The sequence below is a fragment of the Emys orbicularis genome, chromosome 9, assembly GCF_028017835.1.
Source record: "Emys orbicularis isolate rEmyOrb1 chromosome 9, rEmyOrb1.hap1, whole genome shotgun sequence".
Taxonomy (NCBI): domain Eukaryota; kingdom Metazoa; phylum Chordata; order Testudines; family Emydidae; genus Emys; species Emys orbicularis.
Genome location: NC_088691.1, coordinates 13,653,445 through 13,677,124, shown reverse-complemented (window position 1 = coordinate 13,677,124; position 23,680 = coordinate 13,653,445). Strand labels below are relative to the sequence as shown.

General features: G+C 41.2%; 1 protein-coding gene across 1 annotated transcript in view; it reads left to right on the top strand.

Annotated features, from left to right (window-relative positions):
* Positions 1–463: 463 nt before the first annotated feature.
* CUL4B (cullin 4B) overlaps positions 464–23,680 on the top strand; it is a 34,598-nt gene continuing 11,381 nt past the window's right edge. Inside the window, exons 1-14 of the mRNA XM_065410248.1 lie at positions 464–530; positions 1,411–1,917; positions 5,404–5,519; positions 10,734–10,837; positions 12,132–12,201; positions 12,751–12,824; positions 14,144–14,306; positions 14,410–14,499; positions 14,827–14,909; positions 16,745–16,812; positions 18,019–18,137; positions 19,854–20,046; positions 22,376–22,480; positions 22,810–22,920. Of these exons, the coding sequence (XP_065266320.1) occupies positions 518–530; positions 1,411–1,917; positions 5,404–5,519; positions 10,734–10,837; positions 12,132–12,201; positions 12,751–12,824; positions 14,144–14,306; positions 14,410–14,499; positions 14,827–14,909; positions 16,745–16,812; positions 18,019–18,137; positions 19,854–20,046; positions 22,376–22,480; positions 22,810–22,920 (1,816 nt within the window). The 5' untranslated portion in view covers positions 464–517. The remainder of the gene's footprint in view (positions 531–1,410; positions 1,918–5,403; positions 5,520–10,733; positions 10,838–12,131; positions 12,202–12,750; positions 12,825–14,143; positions 14,307–14,409; positions 14,500–14,826; positions 14,910–16,744; positions 16,813–18,018; positions 18,138–19,853; positions 20,047–22,375; positions 22,481–22,809; positions 22,921–23,680) is intronic.

Below are 23,680 nucleotides of genomic sequence, written 5' to 3'. Positions count from 1 at the left end.
GCATCCCCCCGCGCACACAGCCCGGATCAGCCCGGCCCTAGGCGGGAGCGGGCAGCCCGCGAGCTAAGTGGGCGGGGAGCCGTCCCCTCCCCCCGAGCCGGCTCTGCCAGCGCCTGTGGGGAGGGCAGCGGCTAAGGGGGAGGGAGCAGTCCCAGGGAGCAGCACCAGGGGGCACCCCCGCCGCCTGAGCGAGCGTGGGAGAAGCCGGGCCCAAGCCGCCCCATCCCCGAGCTGGACAGCGGGAGTGGCCCAGGCACCACGAGGGCCTGCACGTACTTCTCTCGACAGGGCAGAGGTACGGGAGCCGACAAGGATCAAACCAACCCCCTCCAAGGGCTGGGGTGGGCGGGCGTAACCCGGGCACGGGACCCGACAGGGAACCAGCCCAACCCCTCCCTCTGCTCCCGCCACGCGGAGTCGGGCTGTAGCCACGCCTCCTGCCGTACGACGTACCCCACGCTCCGGAGCGCGAGGGGATAACGAACCGTCCCGTCCCCCGGCGCGAGCAGCCGGCACCATGATCACTTCCGGTAGGTCAGAGGGTAGCGGAAGGGGTGGTAGAAGGTGGCAGGTTAAGCCAGACGGCGAGTGGGGAGAAGGCCTCGCAGGGAGGCTATTCCCCCGCCACATACTTCGGTCTGTCGGTGGCGAGAGACACTCTCCCCCTCCGGCCTCCACCGCTCTGGGGCCCTCGGTAGAATTTCCGGGCGGTTGCCTCCCAGAATGCCTGGCGGCCGGATGTGCCGCCATCTTTAGGCTCCCTCTCTCCCTTGTATTGACAATAACAAGCCCCGATCCGTCCCGTCCCCCCTCCCGGGAGAGAGAGAAGGAGGCAGAGAGGGGGGAGGAGGGAGAGCGGGGGAGCTAAAGCGAGAGGAGAGGAAAAGGCGAGAGGGGCGGGGGCTGAGGTAGAAGAAGAGGAAGGAAGGAAACGGGCAAGGGAGGAGGTGGAGAAAGGGGTCTATAGACAAGAGGGAGCGAGAGAGACTCACTCACCCCTTTTATTTCCTCTTGAAGAAAGAGGGTAGGAGCAAAAGAAGGCGAGAGTGAGGAATTGAGAGTGGGAGCAGAAAAGGTAGAATACAGGTATAAAGAGGAGGACTGGGAGAGGCTAGTGGGTGGAGAGAAGAAGGAAGAGAGACGCTGCTGAGAGGCGTAGAAGCAAGAGAGACATGAGAAACTACTGAGAAGAAACAGGAGCAGCGAAGAGAGGAAACAAGTGATTCTACCGAGAGAAGAAAGTGAAGGAGGGGGGGACTGAAAGACTCTGCTGGCAAAAAGGAGGAGTTGAGAGACTCCTCTGAGAGAAGACAAACCAGAGACTGACTCTAACTCTCTCTTTGTGTGTCACACCAAAAGAATTTGATGCCCCTCAGTCTGTTCACCTCTGTGTGTTCATGTTTCCCACAGGTTTCTCTTCCCCCAACCCCCCAGCAGCAGCTCAGGAGGTCAGACCTGCCACTGATGGTAATAGCAGCAGCAGCTCCTCCTCCTGCAAGAAGAGAAAGTTAAACAACAGCAGCAACAATTCTGAAAGAGAAGAGTTTGATTCCATTTCCTCCTGCTCCTCTTCTCCTTCCAAAAACAACTCATCATCATCTTCCTCCATCATCACCACCTCCTCGGGGGGCCCCTCATCCAACCATCACCTGCAGAAGAAGCTGCGCTTTGAGGACTCCTTGGATTTTATTGGACTCGATGTGAAGATGGCTGAAGAGTCTTCCTCATCCTCTTCTCCTGCTGCCTCTTCTCAGCAGCAGCACCAGCAACAGCTCAAAAATAAAAGCCTTTTAATTTCTTCAGTGGCAGTGGGGCACCATGCAAATGGCTTGACCAAAGCTGCCTCCTCCACGGTCTCCAGTTTCGCCAACAGTAAACCTGGCTCTGCCAAGAAGTTAGTGATCAAGAACTTTAAAGGTAATAACAAGCCATAATTTGTCCTCACCTTTGATGAGTTGACACTCAACTCATGTGCTATTTCAACATGACAAGCTATCCAGCTGGCTTGTAAATAGGCTTTATTGGAAATACACTTCTGTGGTGAATGCCTGAATCTGTATGTAAAAAGGAAAATAATCTCTTATGGTGTAGACTTGCCAAATCTAATGCACACTTGGAGGCAAACTCCATCATTTGGGATTGCTTTTTAAGGCAGCTTTCATTGTGTCCTCTTGAGAGGAAGGATTTGAGACCTCTTACTCCTGATTTTTGCTTTTAAATCAACCTTATTCAGAATGGTACCATTTGATATCCCTAATGTAGTAATTCCAACTCCAGAAACAACAAATAGTTTAGTCCAGGGTGTTTGACAGGTCTCTGCAGAAGATAAGATAATTGTCCATCTCATTTTGTCCATCACAGTATGGTCTCTGTCTATTTTATTTCATTTTTAAATAACTTAAATTTGTAGGTGATTACTAAGCTTTTATGATTGAGCTGCTCTTCCCTTTCCCAGGTCTCTAAATGGATTGGCATACTTTTTTTTTTTTTTTTTTTGTCTTTTCCTCTCCTTGTTGCTCCACTTCTCCATCCTCTCACCAGAAGAATATGTGCTGCTCTTGTTGCTTGAGTTTTGGAGTGCTATGTGAGGCCAGGCAGCATTGTGACAGAGCTGATTGCTGCAGAAGCAGAGAAGCAAAGCTTGGGCTGATGTGATGCTGCCTGAGAGCTATTTCAGCAAATAGCTGCATTATGGGCCATTATAGGAGCAGGCAGGGAATGTGCATAGCTTTCAAGGAGCTGCCTGTCACTTTACCTGAAAACCATGGGTAAAATCCAAGGTTCATGCACCTTTTCTTGTTTCTTCCCTCTGCACCACCTCATGCTAGTCTCACAACTTAATTCCCTACCCCTATTCTACTCCCTCACATTGAACAAACGGTGGTTTATATAACACAGGGGTTGGCAACCTTTCAGAAGTGGTGTGCCAAGTCTTCATTTATTCACCCTAATTTAAGGTTTCGTGTGCCAGTAATACATTTTAACATTTTTAGAAGGTCTCTATCTATAAGTCTATAATATATAACTAAACTATTGTTGTATGTAAAGTAAATAAGGTTTTAAAAATGTTTAAGAAGCTTCATTTAAAATTAAATTAAAATGCAGAGCCCCCCGGACCAGTGGCCAGGACCTGGGCAGTGTGAGTGCCACTGAAAATCAGCTCACATGCCGCCTTTGGCACGTGTGCCATAGGTTGCCTACCCCTGATACAACATTTGCATCCCAAAGGATACTGAGCTGCTTCTTCATATGCTTTTAAGATATACAAGAGAAGAGGGGTTTTTTCTCTTATTCAGGACAGTAAGTTTGTAGTGCATCTATATCTAGTGCTAATTTATGGTGCTTAAATTAGATTATAACTGTGCTCTGTGGTATTCATGATAGCACTTATGAAAAGTTCTTCCACCCTACTGCGGAATGCACTATCCTCATTTAGTTTGACTGAGTTCTGGAATTTTAGGATGGTGATGCATGATAGTGAAGTCTAGTCTTCGTTTATGGCTTCTCTTACAGGTCATAGGTGAACAGAATATGGGCAGTAGTTTTCACAACTTACTTAATGTTTGTTAATGTTGTAAATTACACATTCTTGTGACCACTTGTTGCATATTATGAATTGTTGTGTTGTCTGACACTTAAAAAAATTACCAGCTCTGTGACTACTATTTATTGAGTCAGCATTAAATGACAGATTGAAAATATTTTTTTTAATTATGCCCTTATCTGTGTTACTAATAACACCTTATTAAAATTAGAATACATTTTAAAAATAGTAATTTTTCACTGTTTTATTTATGTATTTCTTTTTTTAATTCACTCAGCTTGGATAGTGAAAGTGGGCTAATCGCATTTCTACTTAGTGCATAAGAACCTGAATGGGAAACTAACATAATGCTGGAATATTGCCAACACTCTAGGAAATATATATATAAAAAACAAAATACCTGTCTCTATTATGACTTCCTTTTTCTCTCCCCCCCAAAAAAAATCACAAATTTCTGTTGTCTTAATTTTGTTTAAAAACTGGGTTTGCAACACCCAAACTACGGGCCAAACTTGACCTGAAAGTGTGCATGTCTTTCTCTTTAAACTCCCTCCCCCCCTTCCTTTCCCATATCCCAATAGTCCTCCTGGAATAAAGATGATCACTTAAGTATTTTGTTTTTAGAATTCTAAGTCTGCTCTGTCCTGAAACCCCTGATATTTTTTGATGCCTTGAGATGTGGCTATGATCCTGGCTGAAAAGAGTGAGAACCAATCATTTAGGCATCTCATCCATTTGTGTTAATTGTTCAGAAGGGTTCCTGTTGAACACTACAAGGGATTCTCCATCTCATAGGTGTTAAGGTCTCCACTTATGCTGCACTTCTAGCCCTTGCCAGAGGCTAGTGTTACTCACAGGATCCTGTTACTGAGCTAATTAATATTAATTTTTTTCATTAAAAAAATCCCCAAATATTTCCATAAACTTGCTTTAGGCAATCATTTTGTGGTTAGATTTGTGATTTAAAAATCAAACTCACTGCAGCACTGAGGATTTGACTTCGGAGATTTTTGTTAACCCGTTTTACATACTTTTTTGTTGAAGGTAATGTACAGTGGAAGAAGGCTGTACTAAATGATAGTGGAGTTGAATTTTTCCAAGTTTGACGTACTTGAACATAAAGAACAGGGCTTGAAAAACATAACATACACCTACTGGCCAGAACCTGCAGACCTAGGAAAACACCACTGCATTGGTTCAGATTGGAAGGTTTTCTTTGCAAACAAAGGTCTATAATCATAATGTTTCCTGTGTAAATATAGCTTGAAACCTGCATAAATTGTTGGGATGAGTCTCTTTCACCAGTTTCCCACTTGGCCATTGTATAGATGTTTTTCAGGTTGTGAGGAAGAGTAGTACATAATAATTACAACGTTCTTACTAGGTATATACAGTTGTCTGGCTTGGAACATCTGTCATACATATCTAAAAAGGGCTGGCTCCATCTTACCAACACGTGATGATCAATCTGTATGTCACTTTCTAATTATTTTGTCCTGTGCTGCTAGCCTAATAAAAAGTCAGTATTAATGAAAGTATAGACTGACAATATTTTTTCACTTGAACTGTTAAGTCATAGGTATTGCAGTGTTTATAGACCAGTGTCTGGTATCTGCTACAAGTGCTGTGATGTGCAGGCACAACAGGGTGACTTGAAGACTGAGAGTCGAGTTGAAACTTAGAATTTCCTTGCTACCTAACAATGAAAGCAGAATCTGCTATATGCCTAAAAAGACTTTCTTCATGTATGTTTTAGTGGAAGCTAGAGTGTTTTTGCAAATTTGTCATCTTCACATCATAAAACAGCTGGAATTTTCTGCTCTCCTTAAACAGGATCTCAACCTTTGTTTATATCCTAGATAAACCTAAATTGCCTGAAAACTACACAGATGAAACCTGGCAAAAATTGAAAGAAGCTGTAGAAGCTATCCAGAACAGTACTTCAATTAAGTACAATTTAGAAGAGCTCTATCAGGTAAGTGGGCCCGGTCTATATTTAAAGCCCTTCAGTCTAAATAAAATCTGGATATGCTCTGTTCATTTTTCATTTCTCAAAATGATTTTTATGATGATTAAAAAAAAAAGGAAATATGACAATTTGTAGTTACTTTCCTAGTGAACAAACTATTTACTTAGAACAGTTTCTCAAAGTGAATTTAAAAATCCAGAATAAAGGATTTGCAAGAGCTAAAGTTGAACTGAGAACCTTTTTACCTGCCAAGAGCATAATCTAAGGTGTGGTTTCCCTTGCAACAGTTGACACGAATTAAATAAGGCAAGGAGCTGTATTCCCTTTACTACTGCTTTTGAGTTTGTGCTGTGTAGCTGCTCAAGGAGAAACATGAAATCCTAAAACGTTTGGTGTTTAGGTAAGAAAAGGACAACTTGGATTAAAATGTAATCTATTTGTGTCTGTCTAAACACAATCTGTTCATAATTTAGGATCATAAACAACCATGTAAAAAAAAAATCATTTAACTTTTAAAGTAGGTGTAAAGTGTGTCACGATATTTCCTCATGAAAATCATATTCATTTGGTTGTCAGTGCTTGCCATTAGAATTATGTATATTTGACAGTGAAAACATTCAAACTACTTTTCCCCCCCATCATTAGTAATGATTAGTTTGCCCTGATTATTTATTTGTTTGTTTATTTTATTTAATTTATTTTTAAAGAATGCTGTCAGGTCTAAATTGAGTATTAGACCTTTTTTTATAAGCTCTTCAGTCTTTATATAATTACATTTCTGTTTCTGCATTCTTCATGTACAGTTACTTAACTAAATTTGTTTAGTCAAAATAACTGGGACTTCCTAAACTTAAGGTTTTTTTGTACCACCTAGTGCTGCAACTAGTTATAAAGAAGTATTTCTATTCTTTGGTCTGTTTTCCAGCTTTTATCGTTTGATTGGTTTTCATGTTTTTTCTCAAAAAGGTGAATTTTGAACTCCAGCAAATATGTGATGACATTCTATTTTTAGGTCTTATTGAAGTTTGGGATGGGTTGAATTGCCTGAATATGGGCTGATTGATTGATTTATTTATTTGGTCATTCCCATGTTCCTCCCCACCCACTGCATGTTACATGCACTTTAGATTCTTGTTTTGAACTTTTAAATCAAAACCAGCGAGGTTGAGAAATTTCATGTTTGGCACGTGCATGGTTCCACAATAAAGAGCACCTTCTTTGCAGCATTTGGAGGAATTGATGGCAAATTAGATACACGTGCAGTTGTTGATTGCAGGGTATTTCACCTCAGTACAAATAGGCTTATACTGTATTGAATAATGCAGAACTGCAAATAAACGTGTTTTTAAAAAATAAAGGGAATCATGGGCTAATCTACCACTCAGAGGACAAACAAATCAGTTAACTAGTTGAAATGACCTTTATCTACAAAGTCATACTGAAAACCTTGCCACTACTTCAAAGTAGTAATTTTAAATGAAGTTGCCCTCTTGGAGGTTGATATCAAACCAGGTTTCACTGTGGTACTTATGCTCAAGGAGAGTGAGTTACAACTACTTTGAGTGTCATGACTTTGAATATCCTGACATATGTGTTGAAAATCTCAGCCGTAATGTTACAATTATTTAAATATATTTAAGTGACTAGGAACATTTCATACTTGACTGCCCTCTAAGTTGAATCTAAAAATAAATGTCTTAATTTAAAAATAGTAATAGTGATTGCTAGTATTTTAAATGGTAAATAAACCAGTGCTGCTTGTGAACAGCTGCTTAGTAAATGGATCTGATTCCAAATATGCTTTGGCAGACACCATTATCTAAGCAGAGAGAGGAATGGCCAAAAAAAAAGCCTATAGAGGTTCCTTCCCACACTCTTCAAAAGGATTTATTCATATTTTGTTTTTGAACAGAGCTAAGCTTCTTGGTTTGACACATCTGTTTGCCAGTAAAATCCCACCGAGTGAACATTTTTTAAGCCTTTAATTTTTTAGACCACTAGCCATTAGCACTGTGTTAGTTCTTCTACTTCTCAGGTTGAAGTTGGGGAAGAGTGCACATAGATAAGCAGCTAAATAATCCTGGAGAACTGAAAGCTTTATACAAATGTTTATTTTTCAGAATAATTTTCTTCAGTACATCAATACTAGACTTGGGCAATAATTCCCTGTTTTAAATGTATGATTACAAATAAGAAAGGTCAGCTTTTTAAACATTTCTTGAAGTACCCAGTGCTGTGGCCTCAGACAGCCATGTGTGGTTTTCCCCCCTGCCTTCTCTTCTTCCTTATCCTCCCCCAAAACAAATGTAAACTTCACAATACCCAGATGGGTCTGGGGAGCCTTGATCCCATGTCCTGAGTATGGCTAATACATCTGAGAGTGCAGAATCCCGAGGCAGGGCGTCTTATTCTGAACAACCCACTTCTGTGAACGGCAAGTAGGTAGTGTGATTATTTGAAGTGTTACCACACAAGACATTCTGCTATTGCTATTATTTTAAATATTGATCTAGTACAATGTTGCAGTAGCAATTATACAGTATCGGTGGAAATACTTCCATTTAAAAGCACACAGTTTTCAGTGGAAATTCCCTCTATCTGCCTGTTTTAAAACAAAACAAAAAACTTGTCTGTTTTTTTCTGAAATTTCACACTTTGTGTGGAATTTTTTCTCCATTAAAACGCATGTATTTTGTATTTGATTTCTTGTGTTAAAACAAAAGGTTTGAAAATCCTATTTGACACAAGCGCGTCGTGAATTTTCCACTACTTACGACTGTGTAGAACTCCAGATATACATGTATATGTGTGAAGTTTCATACATTAAAATCATCTGAGTTTTATTTCACTTATTACACATTGAAATAAATACACCTGGGATGAAATCCATCCATTCATAATGGGCCTGTAGAAGGTCCTCCAAGGTGCATAAGTCCTTGCATCCATGCAAAGAGTGGGGAAACGGAGCGTTTATTTATGCAGCCACTGTTTTCTAAGGTCGGGGGGGACTCTGTAACACCTCAAAATAGGCTGGCAAAGAGGGGTGCAGATCAGGAGCAGATCAATTGCCAGAAACCATTGCCCTACGGAGTATGGAGAGCCAGCCATTGTTAACCCTCCTTATTAGCTAGAAGAATGGCTGCAGAGGGGTTGTGCACCTGGCTTGAAGGTGGTGTTCCATATTTCCAGCCCCCAGTAGTCATCTTCTCCCCCCCCCCCCCCAGCCCATTTGGGTGGAAGAGGGGTTACATTTTGTATCCTGTGTTTACTTGAAAGTTTGATCTGACTTCTCACATTTTAATGATATGTAAGTTAGAAGCTGACAACGTAGGCTATAGTAGCATGAGAGAAAGGGAGAAAACTCCAACCCATATGCCATCAAACTAAACAAAGAACTGTATAGTGGTTTTCTGTTAGATCAGTGGTTTTCAACTTGTGGTCCATGGACCCTTGGGATCCACAGACTATAATTAAGATTTCCAAAGGGGTCCGCACCTCCATTCAAAAAATGTTTAGGGGTCAGCAAATAAAAAATGATTGAAAACCATTATGTTAGATTCATACAATTTAAAAAAAAAAAAAAAAAAAACGAACTCAAGACTGAGAATTCTCAAGAACTCTCAGATACCAGGAAATTCAGTTCTGGCTTTCCTGGCAGCCAGAACTCAACCATTTTGTGCTTATGTAGCATTTTGTGTATGTGTTGTTGATACATCTTGCTTTCATGACTAAAACTACATTGAAAAAATGATGAATTCTAACTCCGTAAATCTGCGTCCCATATATATTCAGAGTTAACTGCTTGTTTCTGACAAAAGAAGTTTGTACTACTTTTTACTCCCTGTTCATCCTTTGGAGCTAATATAATTATGGGTGAGCATTTCACAGAATTGCTAACTTTGGATTGTAGAGTCTTTAATGCTTTACTGTTGTTGCAGAAGCTAGAAAGAACCCAACTTAACTGTCAGATCCCACGCTGAGTTAGTAGTGAACTGAGCAAATACAGTCTGACAATCATGGAGACAATACATGTGGAACTAAAGACTAGCTCTTCTACAGATCTCCACATATTCTTACACAAAAACCTTGTTAACCTAACAGTTAAAGTTGTTCATGTGCATTCCATGTAAACACAATCAATACAAATTAGGAAAACACCAGGTGAGGGTCCATCCACATAACAAGCAATGTCACTTCACATTGCCATTATGCCTACAGACTTTATCTTAATTGCCTTTTACTTCCCACTTAAACATCCAGGATGCATGCATTCATTTTTTCTAAATCACACCCAAATGCTCATATTAACTATGCCCTCAGGTAGTTTAAGATACTTTATTGAGAAAGTATAGAACACAGAGCACTACCAAAAAAATCTGAGGTCATAATTAGGCTTGTGTGACCTGGAGAGATGTTGCAGGATACCTCAGGATTTAGAGGGAACTTGAAGTGGGGAGTGTGAAAGGGTGACAGTGGAAATCATGCTCTCTTGCACTAAGGCTTCCCTGTCTCTCCCAGTGGAACAGCAAATGGCTTGGTAAGTTTAGTAGCTCATAAAATAAAACCTTAAGTGTCTGTGCTTCAGAGTAATAAAACCCATAAATTGCTGGAAAATTGAACTACCTTTGTTGCTTTAGGGACAAATCCTGCATTTCTCACTTGGGCACTTAATATATGTCTACACAGCAGTTAAGCACCTGCAGCTGGTGTGGGTCAGCTGACTCGGGCTCACAAGGCTCCGACTGCAGGGCTGTAAAATTGCTGCGCAGAAATTCAGGCTCAGGCTGGAGCCCAAACCCTGGGGCCTCCTGAGTGGGAAGGGTCCCAGACTCTAGCTTGAGCCCAAACATCTACACAACAGTTTTTAGCTCGGCAGCCCAAGCCCTGTGAGCCTGTGTCAGTTGACTCAGACCAGCTGTAGCTGTGCCACAGGTCTTTTATTCCAGTGTAGACGTATGCTAAGTCTCCCGTTGAAGTCTGTAGACCCGTGGGTTGTGAACTGTTTAGGGGCAGGCCCTTTTTGTGTCTTCTTACTGCTGTAAAGTGCTTCGTACATCTACTGTGCTCTGTAAGCAGCAGTATGTAATGTAGAGTTCGAGAGCGGGTAGATCTTGCTCAAGGATCAAAAACAAACATATCATGCTATTTTTTTTTTTTTATGGAAGCCATATGGAGAAATTCATATTTATCTTGCTATATCTGTTTCATTATTTATTTTAGGCTGTCGAAAATCTCTGCTCCTACAAGATTTCTGCAAACTTGTATAAACAATTGAGACAGATTTGTGAAGACCACATCAAAGCACAAATTCACCAATTCAGAGAATATCCTTTAACTGAAAGTCTTTTCATCTGCCAATCTCAGGAGTCATGTTTCTTGTGCATCAGTTGATGGCACTGGGGAGGTAGCATTATCTTATAGTTTGGCATTGTGACTGTTCTTTCTATTTCTGCCAGACTAGAAGATAAATGTTTGTAAAGCCATTTGGGATCTTCACAGAGAACAATGAAGCAAAATGAGTGCAGTCCCTGAACTGTTCTATTTATAACACACTTCTATAGCACCTTCTAAGTATTAGCAATGGCATCAACTGTTGTAATGCACAGGAAGACACCCGAAACTGCTTTATGTGCAGGTAAACAAAGAGAGAATTAATTTCAGCAACTTTAGTTTTGAACTGTATTAAGAATCTAGAAATATCTAGTATCAGAGGGGTAGCCGTGTTAGTCTGAATCTGTAAAAAGTAACAGAGGGTCCTGTGGCACCTTTAAGACTAACAGAAGTATTGGGAGCATAAGCTTTCGTGGGTAAGAACCTCACTTCTTGCATCTGAAGAAGTGAGGTTCTTACCCACGAAAGCTTATGCTCCCAATACTTCTGTTAGTCTTAAAGGTGCCACAGGACCCTCTGTTAGAAATATCTAGTACTCAGTTACTGGTTTGGGATCTTTAAAGCTTTCCTGCTGAAATGGAAAATGGACTATTGCTAGTACTTTTCCAAGAGGCAGACTTTCAATAACCCACTAATTTTAAACCTGCATATTTTGTGCCCACAATAAAATGTGGATGCAAATGTTATGTTTAGATATGTACCTGTAGGATTTGGGGTCACATGTTTGGTATTAGACACCTTAATTCTGGCATTTGTGCTTGGAAATGATCTCGTGTGCAAACTTTGTAAGTTTCAGGCCATATTTTCAGAGGGACTCAAACTGTAACATTCTGTATGTTTACACTTTAGTAAATCATTGTGTCTGAATAAAACAACATATAATGGACATTTTCCATATGCTAGCAAAGTACTATTGTTAACGGAGATTAGGCTTCTGAGTCCAAACATTTTTTTGTTTTTGATAATGGGACTTCAGCTCCTGAGTGATTTTAGGTGCTTTTAATAATTTTACCCTGGTCTTGAACTACTGTTAAAAACCATGACTCTAATAGAAACTAAAAATAGCCTATGAAAAAAAATTGTGATCCTTTCCAAAAGGTAGCTAGTGAATTTGTGATGCACTCTACTGAAAGTATTGTGGAAAAGCAAACAAGTAGTGTTGAGCTTCTTATGTAGCTAATGTCAGCTATGGGATTTTGGTCATAATTTTCTTAACTGCCTTTTCATGGATTCGCTGGACAGTGTTCTTTTTCTAAAGAAAATAGACAAATGTTGGCAAGATCACTGCAGACAAATGGTAAGTTTTTTGTTTTTTTTTCTTTTAAAAACAAACCTGTCTATTCCTGACAGTTTACTTATCTCGCTCATATTTTTTTTTTTTTTTTTTTACAAATACACTTTGTGCTTCTGAAGTGTTATCTAATGTCTAATGTAAAGGCTTCCTTTATAGGAGGAAATGACATCTAACTTGTTAGAAATGAAACTCTGAAAGCACTTCCCTGAGATGTACTTCTGAACATATAGCTTTGGTCTTGAATAAACATTTGAAACCCACATTGCGTGTGTGTATATGCTAGCCTTTCCCCTCGTGTTTGTAACTCGGAGACTAATTCTAATTTTACCCTTGATTCATGTCTAAATGCTATTTTGCATTCTTTCCCACCCTAAATCAAATACTAAATGTCATGTTGATCATCTTACTTAAAACATCCCACTGCATACTAATAAATGCAGAATACTCCCGAAATTGTTGGTAATTTTGGCACATACACATCTATAGGTATATGGCATTTCAATTTCAACTGATATAAAAATGCTGGTGACTTTGTCCCTCCTCCCCCAACAGATCATGATTAGGAGTATCTTTTTGTTCCTGGATCGAACTTATGTTCTTCAAAATTCAATGCTGCCATCTATTTGGTAAGGATGCAAAGAATAAAATAGATTTTTTTTTTTTAAAAACGCTTTCGTACTGTCTTACTAGTTGAAATATAGGAATTGCAGCTAGCTTATAATTTTCTGTCCTCCTTGAAGAGAGAGAGGGTTTGAATTTCATTTCCATGAAATGTGAGAGTTTTGCAGTGACTAATAGCAAATTTTAACTGAACTGATACCATCTAACTCCAGTTTGCATAATACAAGAAAGTAATTGAAAAGCCAGGATTTAGGGTCAAAGAGTCATTGGCTACACAGGTACACTACAAAGGTAGTGAGGCTATTTGTTACATCTGTAACATTCTAAAGATACAATGCTTTAAATATATTGGATAACGAATATGTACAACTCCTAATTTTATAAAGGGGTAAACTAAGGTTATGTCTACAGTACCAGCTAAGGCTGTGATTTCCAGGTCATCTACACATACTCACGTTAGTTCGATGAGAACTAGTGCAAGTATAAATAGCAGTTTAGCTGCAGTAGCAGAGGCAGCAACAGCATGGCTTACCCATGCTGAGTCCATACCTACAGGCAGGTTGTATTCAATATGGCTAAGCCATGCCACTGCTGCCACTGCCTTTGCTACCATGGCCACATTGCTATTTATACTCACAATAGCTCTCATCAAGCTAGCGCAAGTCAGAGTATGTGAGCTGGGAAATCACAGGATTTTTGAAAGTGAATTGCAGTGATTGGATGCCTCCGTTTTGGGGCGTCCAACTTAAATGTCTAACTTTTCAGAAAGTACTGAGCACCCACTCTCAAATCAGACCCATTTAAGGCATCACTTTGGACACCCAAAACGGAGATCCCTGCTTCCACATCACCATTCATCATTTAAAATCTTTAGTTAAGGACACCCAGTGATAGAGCTGAGATTAGAACCCTGGCTTCCATTCCATGCTTAGTTCTTTTGACAAAACTGCTTTAACTTTGTATATATGCTAGTCTTAATATTAAATTGAGGAAACACTTTTTAAGGCACATCAGTTTTTAATCTTTCTAAATCCAGCTAATCCAAGCTAAGAATGGTTAATGTCCTAAAACAAGGTGATTATCAAAAATAAATCTCACTTGTATATGCAGATGTGAGAATGTGTACAAGAGTTTTACTTTAGATAGTTGCCTATTGTTGTATGTGTGCATTTACCTCTGAAATGGCTTAGGAAACTCTGAGAAAGTAAATATTTGAGCATCAGAATCGAGAACGTGTGCTGTTGTTTTTATTGTAATGGTTAAAAATAAAAAATCAGGGATGGGTCTGATGCAAATTATTTAAGAGGCTTTTTTCTCTTTTTAGGGATATGGGTTTAGAGTTATTTAGGACTCATATAATTAGCGATCAGAAAGTTCAGAACAAGACCATTGATGGCATTCTTCTCCTGATTGAGAGGGAAAGAAATGGTGAGGCTATTGATAGGAGTTTGCTCCGAAGCCTTCTAAGTATGCTTTCTGATTTGCAGGTGAGTACATTTTCTTCAGTTTGCAGAAAACTGAAAAAAGCATCACACTTGGGTTCAAGGATACAATATGCTTTAAACTGAATTATTCTTCTTTATTCCCTAGATTTATCAAGATTCTTTTGAACATAGATTCTTGGAAGAGACTAATCGTCTGTATGCAGCAGAGGGACAGAGGCTTATGCAAGAACGAGAGGTATTTTATGTTTTAATCTTTTTCCTCTTGTTTGCAGCCACTGAGGTAACATCTTAGCTAAGAGAGAGCAGAATAATGTGTTCCTATAGTGCATTCTCCTCGTGCATAAGGGTAGCAGGAAATATTCTCCGCAATAGTGGGACCCACACGTTTACCTTTTTAAAGACTGTACTCGTGGCAAATGTACTCAAGCACCATCACTTTAGGGCCTGGTGTTCTTGGTCCCAAAATTGGTCTGTAGCTGCTGCTGTCAGACTTTGGTCTCAGCATCTCTTCAACATTTCTTCATTATGTAAACAGTAAAATAACTTTCTTCCATCTTTTCAGGTTCCAGAGTATCTTCATCATGTCAACAAGCGATTAGAAGAAGAAGCAGATAGAATTATCACATACTTGGATCAAAGTACACAGTAAGTGTGTGATCTGCCTTGGCTTGGTATCTTTAGCCATTCGGTTCTAATCCTGTTGAAGGCTTTTGCCACACAAAATAACTATAGTTATTGACTAACTTGTTATTTGTATACAAATGTAATGTAAGCTGCCAAATGCTTCTCCTCTTCCCTAAAACTGCTTGGAGCCAATCAATCATTGTCTTATTTTGCACAGCTAACTGGAGTGGTTCAGATTAGAGGCTGATTTGACTTTTGGGCAATTAATTTGATTTGCGGGTCATTTTAGGGGAGAGAGCCTGTGTTCCTACTAGCAGTGGCAACTACCTGTATGAGCAAATACTCAGTTACCTTCCTAACGAAAGTAGAGCGAGGCCAGCAATAGTTATCGGGTATTCTCAGAGGGAAAACTCTAAACTAGTTAAAGGATGTAAATACCATTCAAGGAAGAAAACCCCTTGAATGTCAGTTTCTTGGATAACACAGTCATCACCCTGGAAACTTAAAATGAAGATTACCTTTCGGGGTGGACTCAGGTGCAGGAGGTTGCTGGTGGGGATGCTGGAATTCCCCTACTGAGACATACTCTGAGGCCACTGCTGTGGTTACTGGGAGGAAGTGGAGACCTGCAATAGGATGTATGGCCCTCTTTGAATACGTGGGCAGCAGGTCTTACATTGGAGTTGGGAGGGAGCAGGCCACTGAATGATATAGAGGCCTCTTACTGTAGTGCAGGGGTTCTCCTAACAAATATTTTGGTGGCCTCAGAGTGTGGCCACCAGCTCTTGCTGCTGGCCACTCTGACAAACCAGTCTCTCTGTTCCTGCCCGCCATAGTCCTTCAGCAAGCGCCCGCCCCAGGGAAGGTGTGTCGGGAACTCACTGGCCACCTGTGGAGTCCCAGGCTCCCCATACCCCAGGCAAGCGGGAGCAGAAGAGTGCCCCAATGACTGAACACCATAGCTGACTCCGGTGCTGTGCACACCAGCCCCATGTGTCTCCAGAAGTGCTGCTTGGGGCCCCCGAGGAGGCTGCGTGGTGCAGGACGCCGATCCCTGCTGGCGGCGCCAAAACAAACACCCAGGCAGCGCATCTCGCTGCCCTTGGTAACAATTATTCAGAAGCAACAGCTGGGTGCTGCAGGGAGAGGCTGCTGCTCCCTCTCTTGCCCCCCCCCCCGAATCTCCACCCATGCTTTGGCTGTCATGGCCACAAAAAAATCTGCTGGTGGCTGCATTTGAGAAATGCTGCTCTAGTGGATGAGGAGGCAGCACCAGAGATGAACTCTCTGAGGGAGGGGATTTGGGACTGCTGTGTATGCTGTTTCTCCAGTCCTGCTGTCCCTACCCCCTCAGCCACTAGAGTAAGAGGCTGCTAGATCCTTCAGTGGATCCCTTCTTCCTGAGTTCATTATTAGCAAAGTCCCCGTTCTAATTTAGGAGCTGTTGGTTCAAATACCTGTCATCTTTGCCCCTTCCTGGTCACTGTCTCCTTGCTTTATGGTCTCTTGAAAGGCCTGAATGCCCTCTTGCATGAGGTTGGAGGAAACATATTCCCTGAGGAGCTGCTTCCCTAACTTTCTGCCCTGATGAGATCCATCTTGTGCATCACCTCGAGGCACTCAGATACCATAGTGATGAGTTTACTATAAATCCCTAGTCAGCAACCAGCATGTAGAGTCACCTACTGGGGGAAACAGGTTAAATATATTTATTAAACAAACAGCCCCGAGTTATTGATCAGGAGCCTACCAAATGCCAAGTGTAGATTTAAGTCAGGCTAGTCTGTTCTTCAAATGGGATTTAAAACTGTTAGTGATAGAAAAAGGAAAAGTAATTCTAAACATTTCTTCTATAGGAAGCCACTAATTGCTACTGTAGAAAAGCAACTGCTAGGTGAACATTTAACAGCCATTCTTCAGAAAGGTAATCTTTCTTCTTTATAGAAATGTTTCTAATTACTGCTTCGGGGCTTTCATTCCTGTGCTGAAAAGAAAGTGACACATTCAGGTGCTGGGGGAGGACACAAGCCACATCATTCTTTAACACTCCTTGCTACTCAGTTCATGAAATAGCACTGAACATTTTGCAGGAGGGCAAGTCCCAGTCTCCTTTTCAGAGGTAAGGAGCCACAATGGTGTCTTCAAATACATTGCAGAGCAGAAGGAAAACTAGAATTAAAATATAGATGTTGGGTTGAGGATTCAAGTAACCTTTTGAAGATCATGAGTGGGGGTAGCCTTTGCATTAGGGCCCGATGTAGCAAGGGAGACCATTCGGGATTAGCAAGCAAACATGCTACTGTACTCTAAAGAAGGCAAAAGCAGTGAAGATACACTGCTTTAGCCCTGTAATAATCTCTCCTCCTGGTCATGAGACCGTGTGTGCTCCAAGGAAGGTGAATAATGGATACATGAGTGCAGCCTGCACAAATTGTTCATCTAATATGCTTTAATATTTTTCCTTTGACTTGAAAATTACTAGACACCTGTTAGCCGAATGGTGTGTGGGAGGGTGTTCTGTTAAGAAGCCCTGCCCCCACCTGTTCCCTCTTCCTAGCTACTAGAAGTGAGGGTATTCGGGGATTCTTACTTATGTGATGTCCCTGGACTCTGCTGTGGTTTTTCAGACATCTGCTACCAAGAGGTTAATATGAAAGATGAAGATGCTGCTTGGCTACATGAAGAGACTTGCATTTTTTATAGGGTTATAAAGCTTAATTTTCTGCAAAAATTGAGGTTTAGGACTTCTGAGCTTCCTAGCAAAGCTTCCCAGGGGCTAATGGAGCATAAACTTTTTTTATTACTGAATTTAAAGGAGCAATGAAGTGTGATGAGACAGTTATGTATAGTACGATAGTCCAAGATACATGGCCCAATTAAACAAGGGCTTTCAGGTACAGAGTTAATTCAGATTGCCATTCAGTTTTTTGTTGTCTAGCCAGTTTGACTGCCAATTTTTTTTTTTTTTTTTAAATCGACAAACTATTCCATTGGAGAATAAATGGATATATTGAGTGATAATATGGCTGGGTTAACATGAGATTTGAAGTTCTTTACATTCCAGTAGCATGCATGGATCACTTCCAATGATTATACCTTTTTTTAGATGTTTAAACTTTCAAACTCACAGGTTTAAACCACCTTCTTGATGAAAACCGAATTCAAGACTTGTCTCTTCTATATCAGTTGTTCAGTCGGGTCAGAGGTGGAGTGCAAGTTCTCTTACAGCATTGGATTGAATACATAAAGGTACTGATATATATCCAGGATCTTGTACTGACTTTTTATAATCCCTGAGGCTTGTCCACAAACATTTCTTTTCATAAACAAGTATTACAGCTTAGAAAGATGCAACATAGTTTTAACAGATGACTTGGAAACTTTTAAACAGCATGCTTATATGCAACCGAACAACCTGTGAAATTGCACTGGGAATGATGTATTGTTTTAGAATAATTTGAATATTGTCTTGAAGTATCTATCATTCCAAAATCTGGATTTTTGTTTTTGGTTTACACAGAACAACATGTATTGATCGAGGAAAGACATATTCCTGGTATCTTCCTGTCACTTTAGAATAACGTTGGCTGTAATTTATACCTTTATTTCCAGGTCAAGTTTACCTTGTCTACACTTACAGAGCTGTAGCGCTTAATGATGACTCTACCTACGCCGACGGAAGAACTTCTCCCGTTGGCATAGGTACTCCACCTCCGAGAAGTGATAACTATGTCTATGGGAGAAGCCCTTCCATCAACATGGTGCTGTCTGCACCGGGGGGCTAGGTTGGTAGAACTGTGTCACTCGGGTGTGGATTTTCCACACCTCTGAACAACATAGTTATACTGACATAGGCTTGGTCTACACCACTACCTGAAGTGATACTGCCAGTTATCTTTTTTTATAGTTAACTCTTTGGGTTTCCACTCATTTGTTCAGAAAAGTCCACTGAGAAATTTGGAATTTAAAATGTTAATTCATACTAATTGTGTACCAAAGGAAAAACACTTCTCTATTTCTAACAATGAAGCTTATGTGATTGTATTTTGATTACTTTTGACTGTGCACCAGCATCATGGATATTGCCAGGCTAGGATCTTGTCTGAAAGAGCAGTTTGCTGCCAACAGCATATGTGGGGTTTTGTTAGTTTGCTGTTGCCTTGTGTTGCACATAGAAAAAAATCCAAAAGCACTAACTTTCAGCAACAAATGTAAAGTTTTTGCTTATTAAGTGGAATACACTTTCATACATGCAGTATTTGTATTCCTGAGTGTGTGAGTAGAGTATCACCAGTCTGTATTGCTCCAGCCTACACTTAAATTCTCTGCTTTAATTGAGTGGTGGATTTAGGGGGGAAAAGCTACTTAAAAAGCAAAGGACATACATACTAGATTACAACACTAAAGACCTTTATTATCCTTCATTTATTCATAGGAAAACTCCCATTGACTTAAGTGTTCAGTGGGCAGATGATTCTGTAACTTTAATAATATTGTCACACAGGCATCCTAACTTTGGTAGGAGAGTGCTTTGTATTACTGTTGTGGTGAAATTGACTTCACTGGGAGTCTTGCCCATGTAAGTCTCTGCAGGAATGAGTCCTTACAGCATGTAATATTTTGGTCGTATATAGTTTGACTATCATCTTTAAGTGTTTGTACCATAAAGTTGGCTTACCATTGTGTTTGCATCTCTTCTGAAATCCAAGTTCTGCTATATACTGACTTCAGCAATTTGATTTTTTTTTTTTTTAATTGCTGTCTATCTTGGTATGGTGATTCAAAATATAAAATACTATCTGTGTGTAGCAAGTACATTCTGCCATTTTAATTATTGTTGTGTTAGGGAAGCAAACATTTTTCATTGTAAAATCTGAACTTTTACATCATCCAACTTTTGTTTGAAGATTTCATTCAGATCTGATATTTAGAATTTTGATTGAAGGGTGAATTTTTGTTTTTCAGGCATTTGGTAGCACTATAGTAATTAACCCAGAAAAAGACAAAACTATGGTCCAAGAACTGCTAGATTTTAAGGATAAAGTTGACCATATTATTGATGTCTGCTTTCTGAAGAATGAGAAATTTGTCAATGCTATGAAAGAAGCATTTGAAACCTTCATTAACAAGAGACCAAATAAACCAGCTGAACTGATAGGTATCATTTTCAGTCTCTTTCTACATAGAAGCTGTTTTTTGTTTTGTTGGTTGGTTTTTTGTTTTGGGTTTTTTGATTATGCAATTTGAACAGATGATTAGGGGAATGATGGGATTTTATATATGAAAGGAGGCTTAACAGAAAGCATAACTAAACTGTATAATCTCCTACCACAATGTATATTTCTGCAAATACACCTCTACCCCGATATAATGCGGTAAAGCAGCACTCTGGGGGACGAGGCTGTTTTACCTCATTGTATCCGAATTCGTGTTACCGCAAGCGGTTCCTCTGCGTCCCCCCGTTACTTGCTGCGTCCCTCCCCGGGGCCCCCGTGCCCCAGCTCACCTCTGCTCTGCCTCCTCCCACGAGCGCGCCGCAGCTCCGCTTCTCACCCCTCCCTCCCAGGCTTGCCACGCCAATCAGGTGTTTTGCGTGGCAAGCCTGGGAGGGAGGAGAAGTGGAGCTGAGTGGCGTCAGGGCCACCCAGAGGATTCAGGGGGCCTGGGGCAAAGCGGGGGAGCTGCAGCGCTTGAACTCACCCGGCGGTGGTCCGGGTCTTCGGCAGGATTTTGGCGGCGGGGGGCCCTTCAGTCGCTCAGCGTCTTCGGCAGCACTGAAGGACCCCCCGCCGCCGAAATGCCGCCAAAGACCCAAACCGCTGCCGGGCCAGGGCTTGCGGGGCCCCTGCAGGGCCTGGGGCAAATTGCCCCACTTGCCCTCCCGCCCCCCGTGCGGCCCTGAGCAGCGTGCTCGTGGGAGGAGGAGGAGGAGGCGGAGCGGAGGTGAGTTGGGGCGGGGAGCGGTTCCTCTGCGCCCCCCCCCCCCCGTTACTTGCTGCGGCCCCCCTGCCCCAGCTCACCTCTGCCTCCGCCTGTCCTACGAGCACACCACTCAGCTCCACTTCTCCTCCCTCCCAGGCTTGCTGTGCAAAACAGCTGATTGGCGCAGCAAGCCTTGGGGGGACGGGGGGGAAAGCGGAGCTGAGTGGTGCGCTCGTGGGAGGAGGCAGAGGTGAGCTGGGGCGGGGGGGGCGCAGAGGAACTGCTCATCTCCGCCTTCTCCCCTGAGCACGCCGCTCCGCTCTTCCCCCCCCCCCACCCCCACCCCCGGCTTGCCGGACCAAACAGCTGATTGGCGTGGCACGCCTGGGGGGGAGGGGGAGAGAAGCTTGGGTGGGGAGCGGTAAAAGCAGTTCCTCTCCCTACCCCAATGTAACGCAGTCTCACCTATAACACGGCGAGATTTTTTGGCTCCCGAGGACCGCGTTATATCGGGGTAGAGGTGTAGCTTAATAGGATTCCAGAAGCATTAGATATTGTTATGAAGAATGACCATTCACCATTTCACTGGCTAGTTTTTGTTGTGGTTTTTTGTTGAGTTGAGGTATATCAGCCATGCTTCAGGACCCAAGTCAATCACTAATAGAGATTAGGCAAAACTTTCCTGACAATGGAGTTAGTTTGGTCTTCAGGAGTCTGTGCAATCCCTGTGATACCTCATATGTGCACAGAGTGACGTAGGGGTCTGCAGCCTGTGCAACTATGTAGTAGTGGATCCACTAACCATATGACCTTCCTGCCCACTCTCTCTCCATCCTCTCAGCGAATGGAGCCCCAGTGGACCAGTGTTCTGTGGCATTCAGAAATACAGACCTGCTCACTTTCCTGTGCAATGGAACCATACCTGTTATGCTATCTGGGCTGGTGGGGCTACCCTTTTAGTGGAAACTTGCTTCAGAGTGCCCTATTTTTCAGTGGTCTCTGTTTCAATAATTTTAGCAGATATTCTCCCACCATTTGAAACTGAAATAAACTGAAACTGGTGATTGAAATCCGCTAGTATGCACAATTTTTCTTCCCCAAGTTTAAATTTCTAGAACGATTTTAACAACAGATTTTACTCTGGTACCTAAAGCCTTCTTTTGCTGCTACTTTAGCTATAGACCTTTATGTGGAGTATGGTTTATTATGTTTAAAAACCTTAATTTTAAAGTAACCGATACAGGCCTGTGGAATAGTCATGAGTTTGTGATTTTTCGTCATCTTATATTTAAGCTGGTACTCTCACTCATATGAGAAGAGGTCCTTGAACTATTGCAATTTAATGATGTTTTAAAGGCATAAATAAAAATGGTGTCAAAATGGCAGTGCTAAATTTGTTCATGGTAATGTCTAATTGTTCTGGCTTTCCAAAAGGACCATCGTTTTTGGTTTATTTTTTTAAAACGTCTCCAGAATGAGCTAAATGTCAAAATTTTAAATGTAGGTTCATTCTGATGCTCGGCAGAGTCAGGTTTTCAATTCCTTTTCCCTGTTTTACTTTTTAGCTAAGTATGTGGATTCAAAGCTTCGTGCAGGCAACAAAGAAGCTACTGATGAAGAACTTGAAAAAATGCTGGATAAAATTATGATTATATTTAGGTTCATTTATGGTAAGGGTTACAATTTTGTTTGTGTACAACTGTTTTATCTGTAACAATGTTTCCTTGCAAGTTGATAGATTAAAATCAATCTGCCTCAAAAAAAAAAAAAAAAAAAAAAAGTGCAGTATCTCTGTGGATTTAGTTTATCTTCCAATCATTTAGCTGTAGAGAGTGCCCTAAATGCTCATGTGGTGCCTGATTCAGAACTAATTGAAGTTAACTGAAAAGCTCCCATGGACTTTAGATGGGGCCTATTGAGTAACCTTTCATTTAAATGTTGCAGTTTTCACAAACAAGTTTTATCTGATCATTAACAAATCATGTCCTTTACATTACAGGAAAAGATGTCTTTGAGGCCTTCTATAAGAAAGATCTAGCAAAGCGGCTATTAGTTGGGAAAAGTGCATCAGTAGATGCAGAAAAATCTATGCTTTCCAAACTCAAACATGGTGAGTATCTTGCCCGCCCGCCCTCCCTCCCTGCTTTTCTCTGTTAGAAATAATAGTCTAAATTAATATCTGTTTTTCCCCCATAACAGATATTTTTGGGGGGCTTTCTTTTTTGAAAGAAGTGAAAGGGGAAATGCAGTGGGTGTGTAAATCTTTTTCTACAATGTTATGTTTATCTTTAACAATTTTATTGTGTTTTAAAAAAACAATTTCATATAAGCAAATACATTAGTACCAGGCAGAAGTCAGGAATTGAAAGTTCAAGCTGACCATCTAGCTTGTACCATCCTGGTCTTTGGGGGTAAATCTGAGGGATTCTGGCACAAAATACTTATGCTATGAGAATATAATGTGCTTTTTCCTCTTGGGTCATGATTTTTATCCAGTATAAGGACTCTCAGCCCCGTGTAACTGCCAGTCAGCTCTTACCGATTGACCTTCACTGTTTCATAATACAAAATCTTGTGCCAGACAGGATTTCTAAAGTTTAATCCAGGTTCAAACTTCAAGAATCTAAAGATCACCATGCAGAAGATCAAAGTTAAAATCAATGTGCAGGTACTCAATGGGCTGGACAGTTCTTAAATTAGGAATAATATATTTTCTGAATTTCTATTTGTGTGCTAGATTTGAATGGCTCTCTGACCAATGGTATAACCATTTTAAATGTAAAAAGAACGAGGAGTACTTGTGGCACCTTAGAGACTAACAAATGTATTTGAGCATAAGCTTTTGTGGGCTAAAATCCACTTCATCGGAT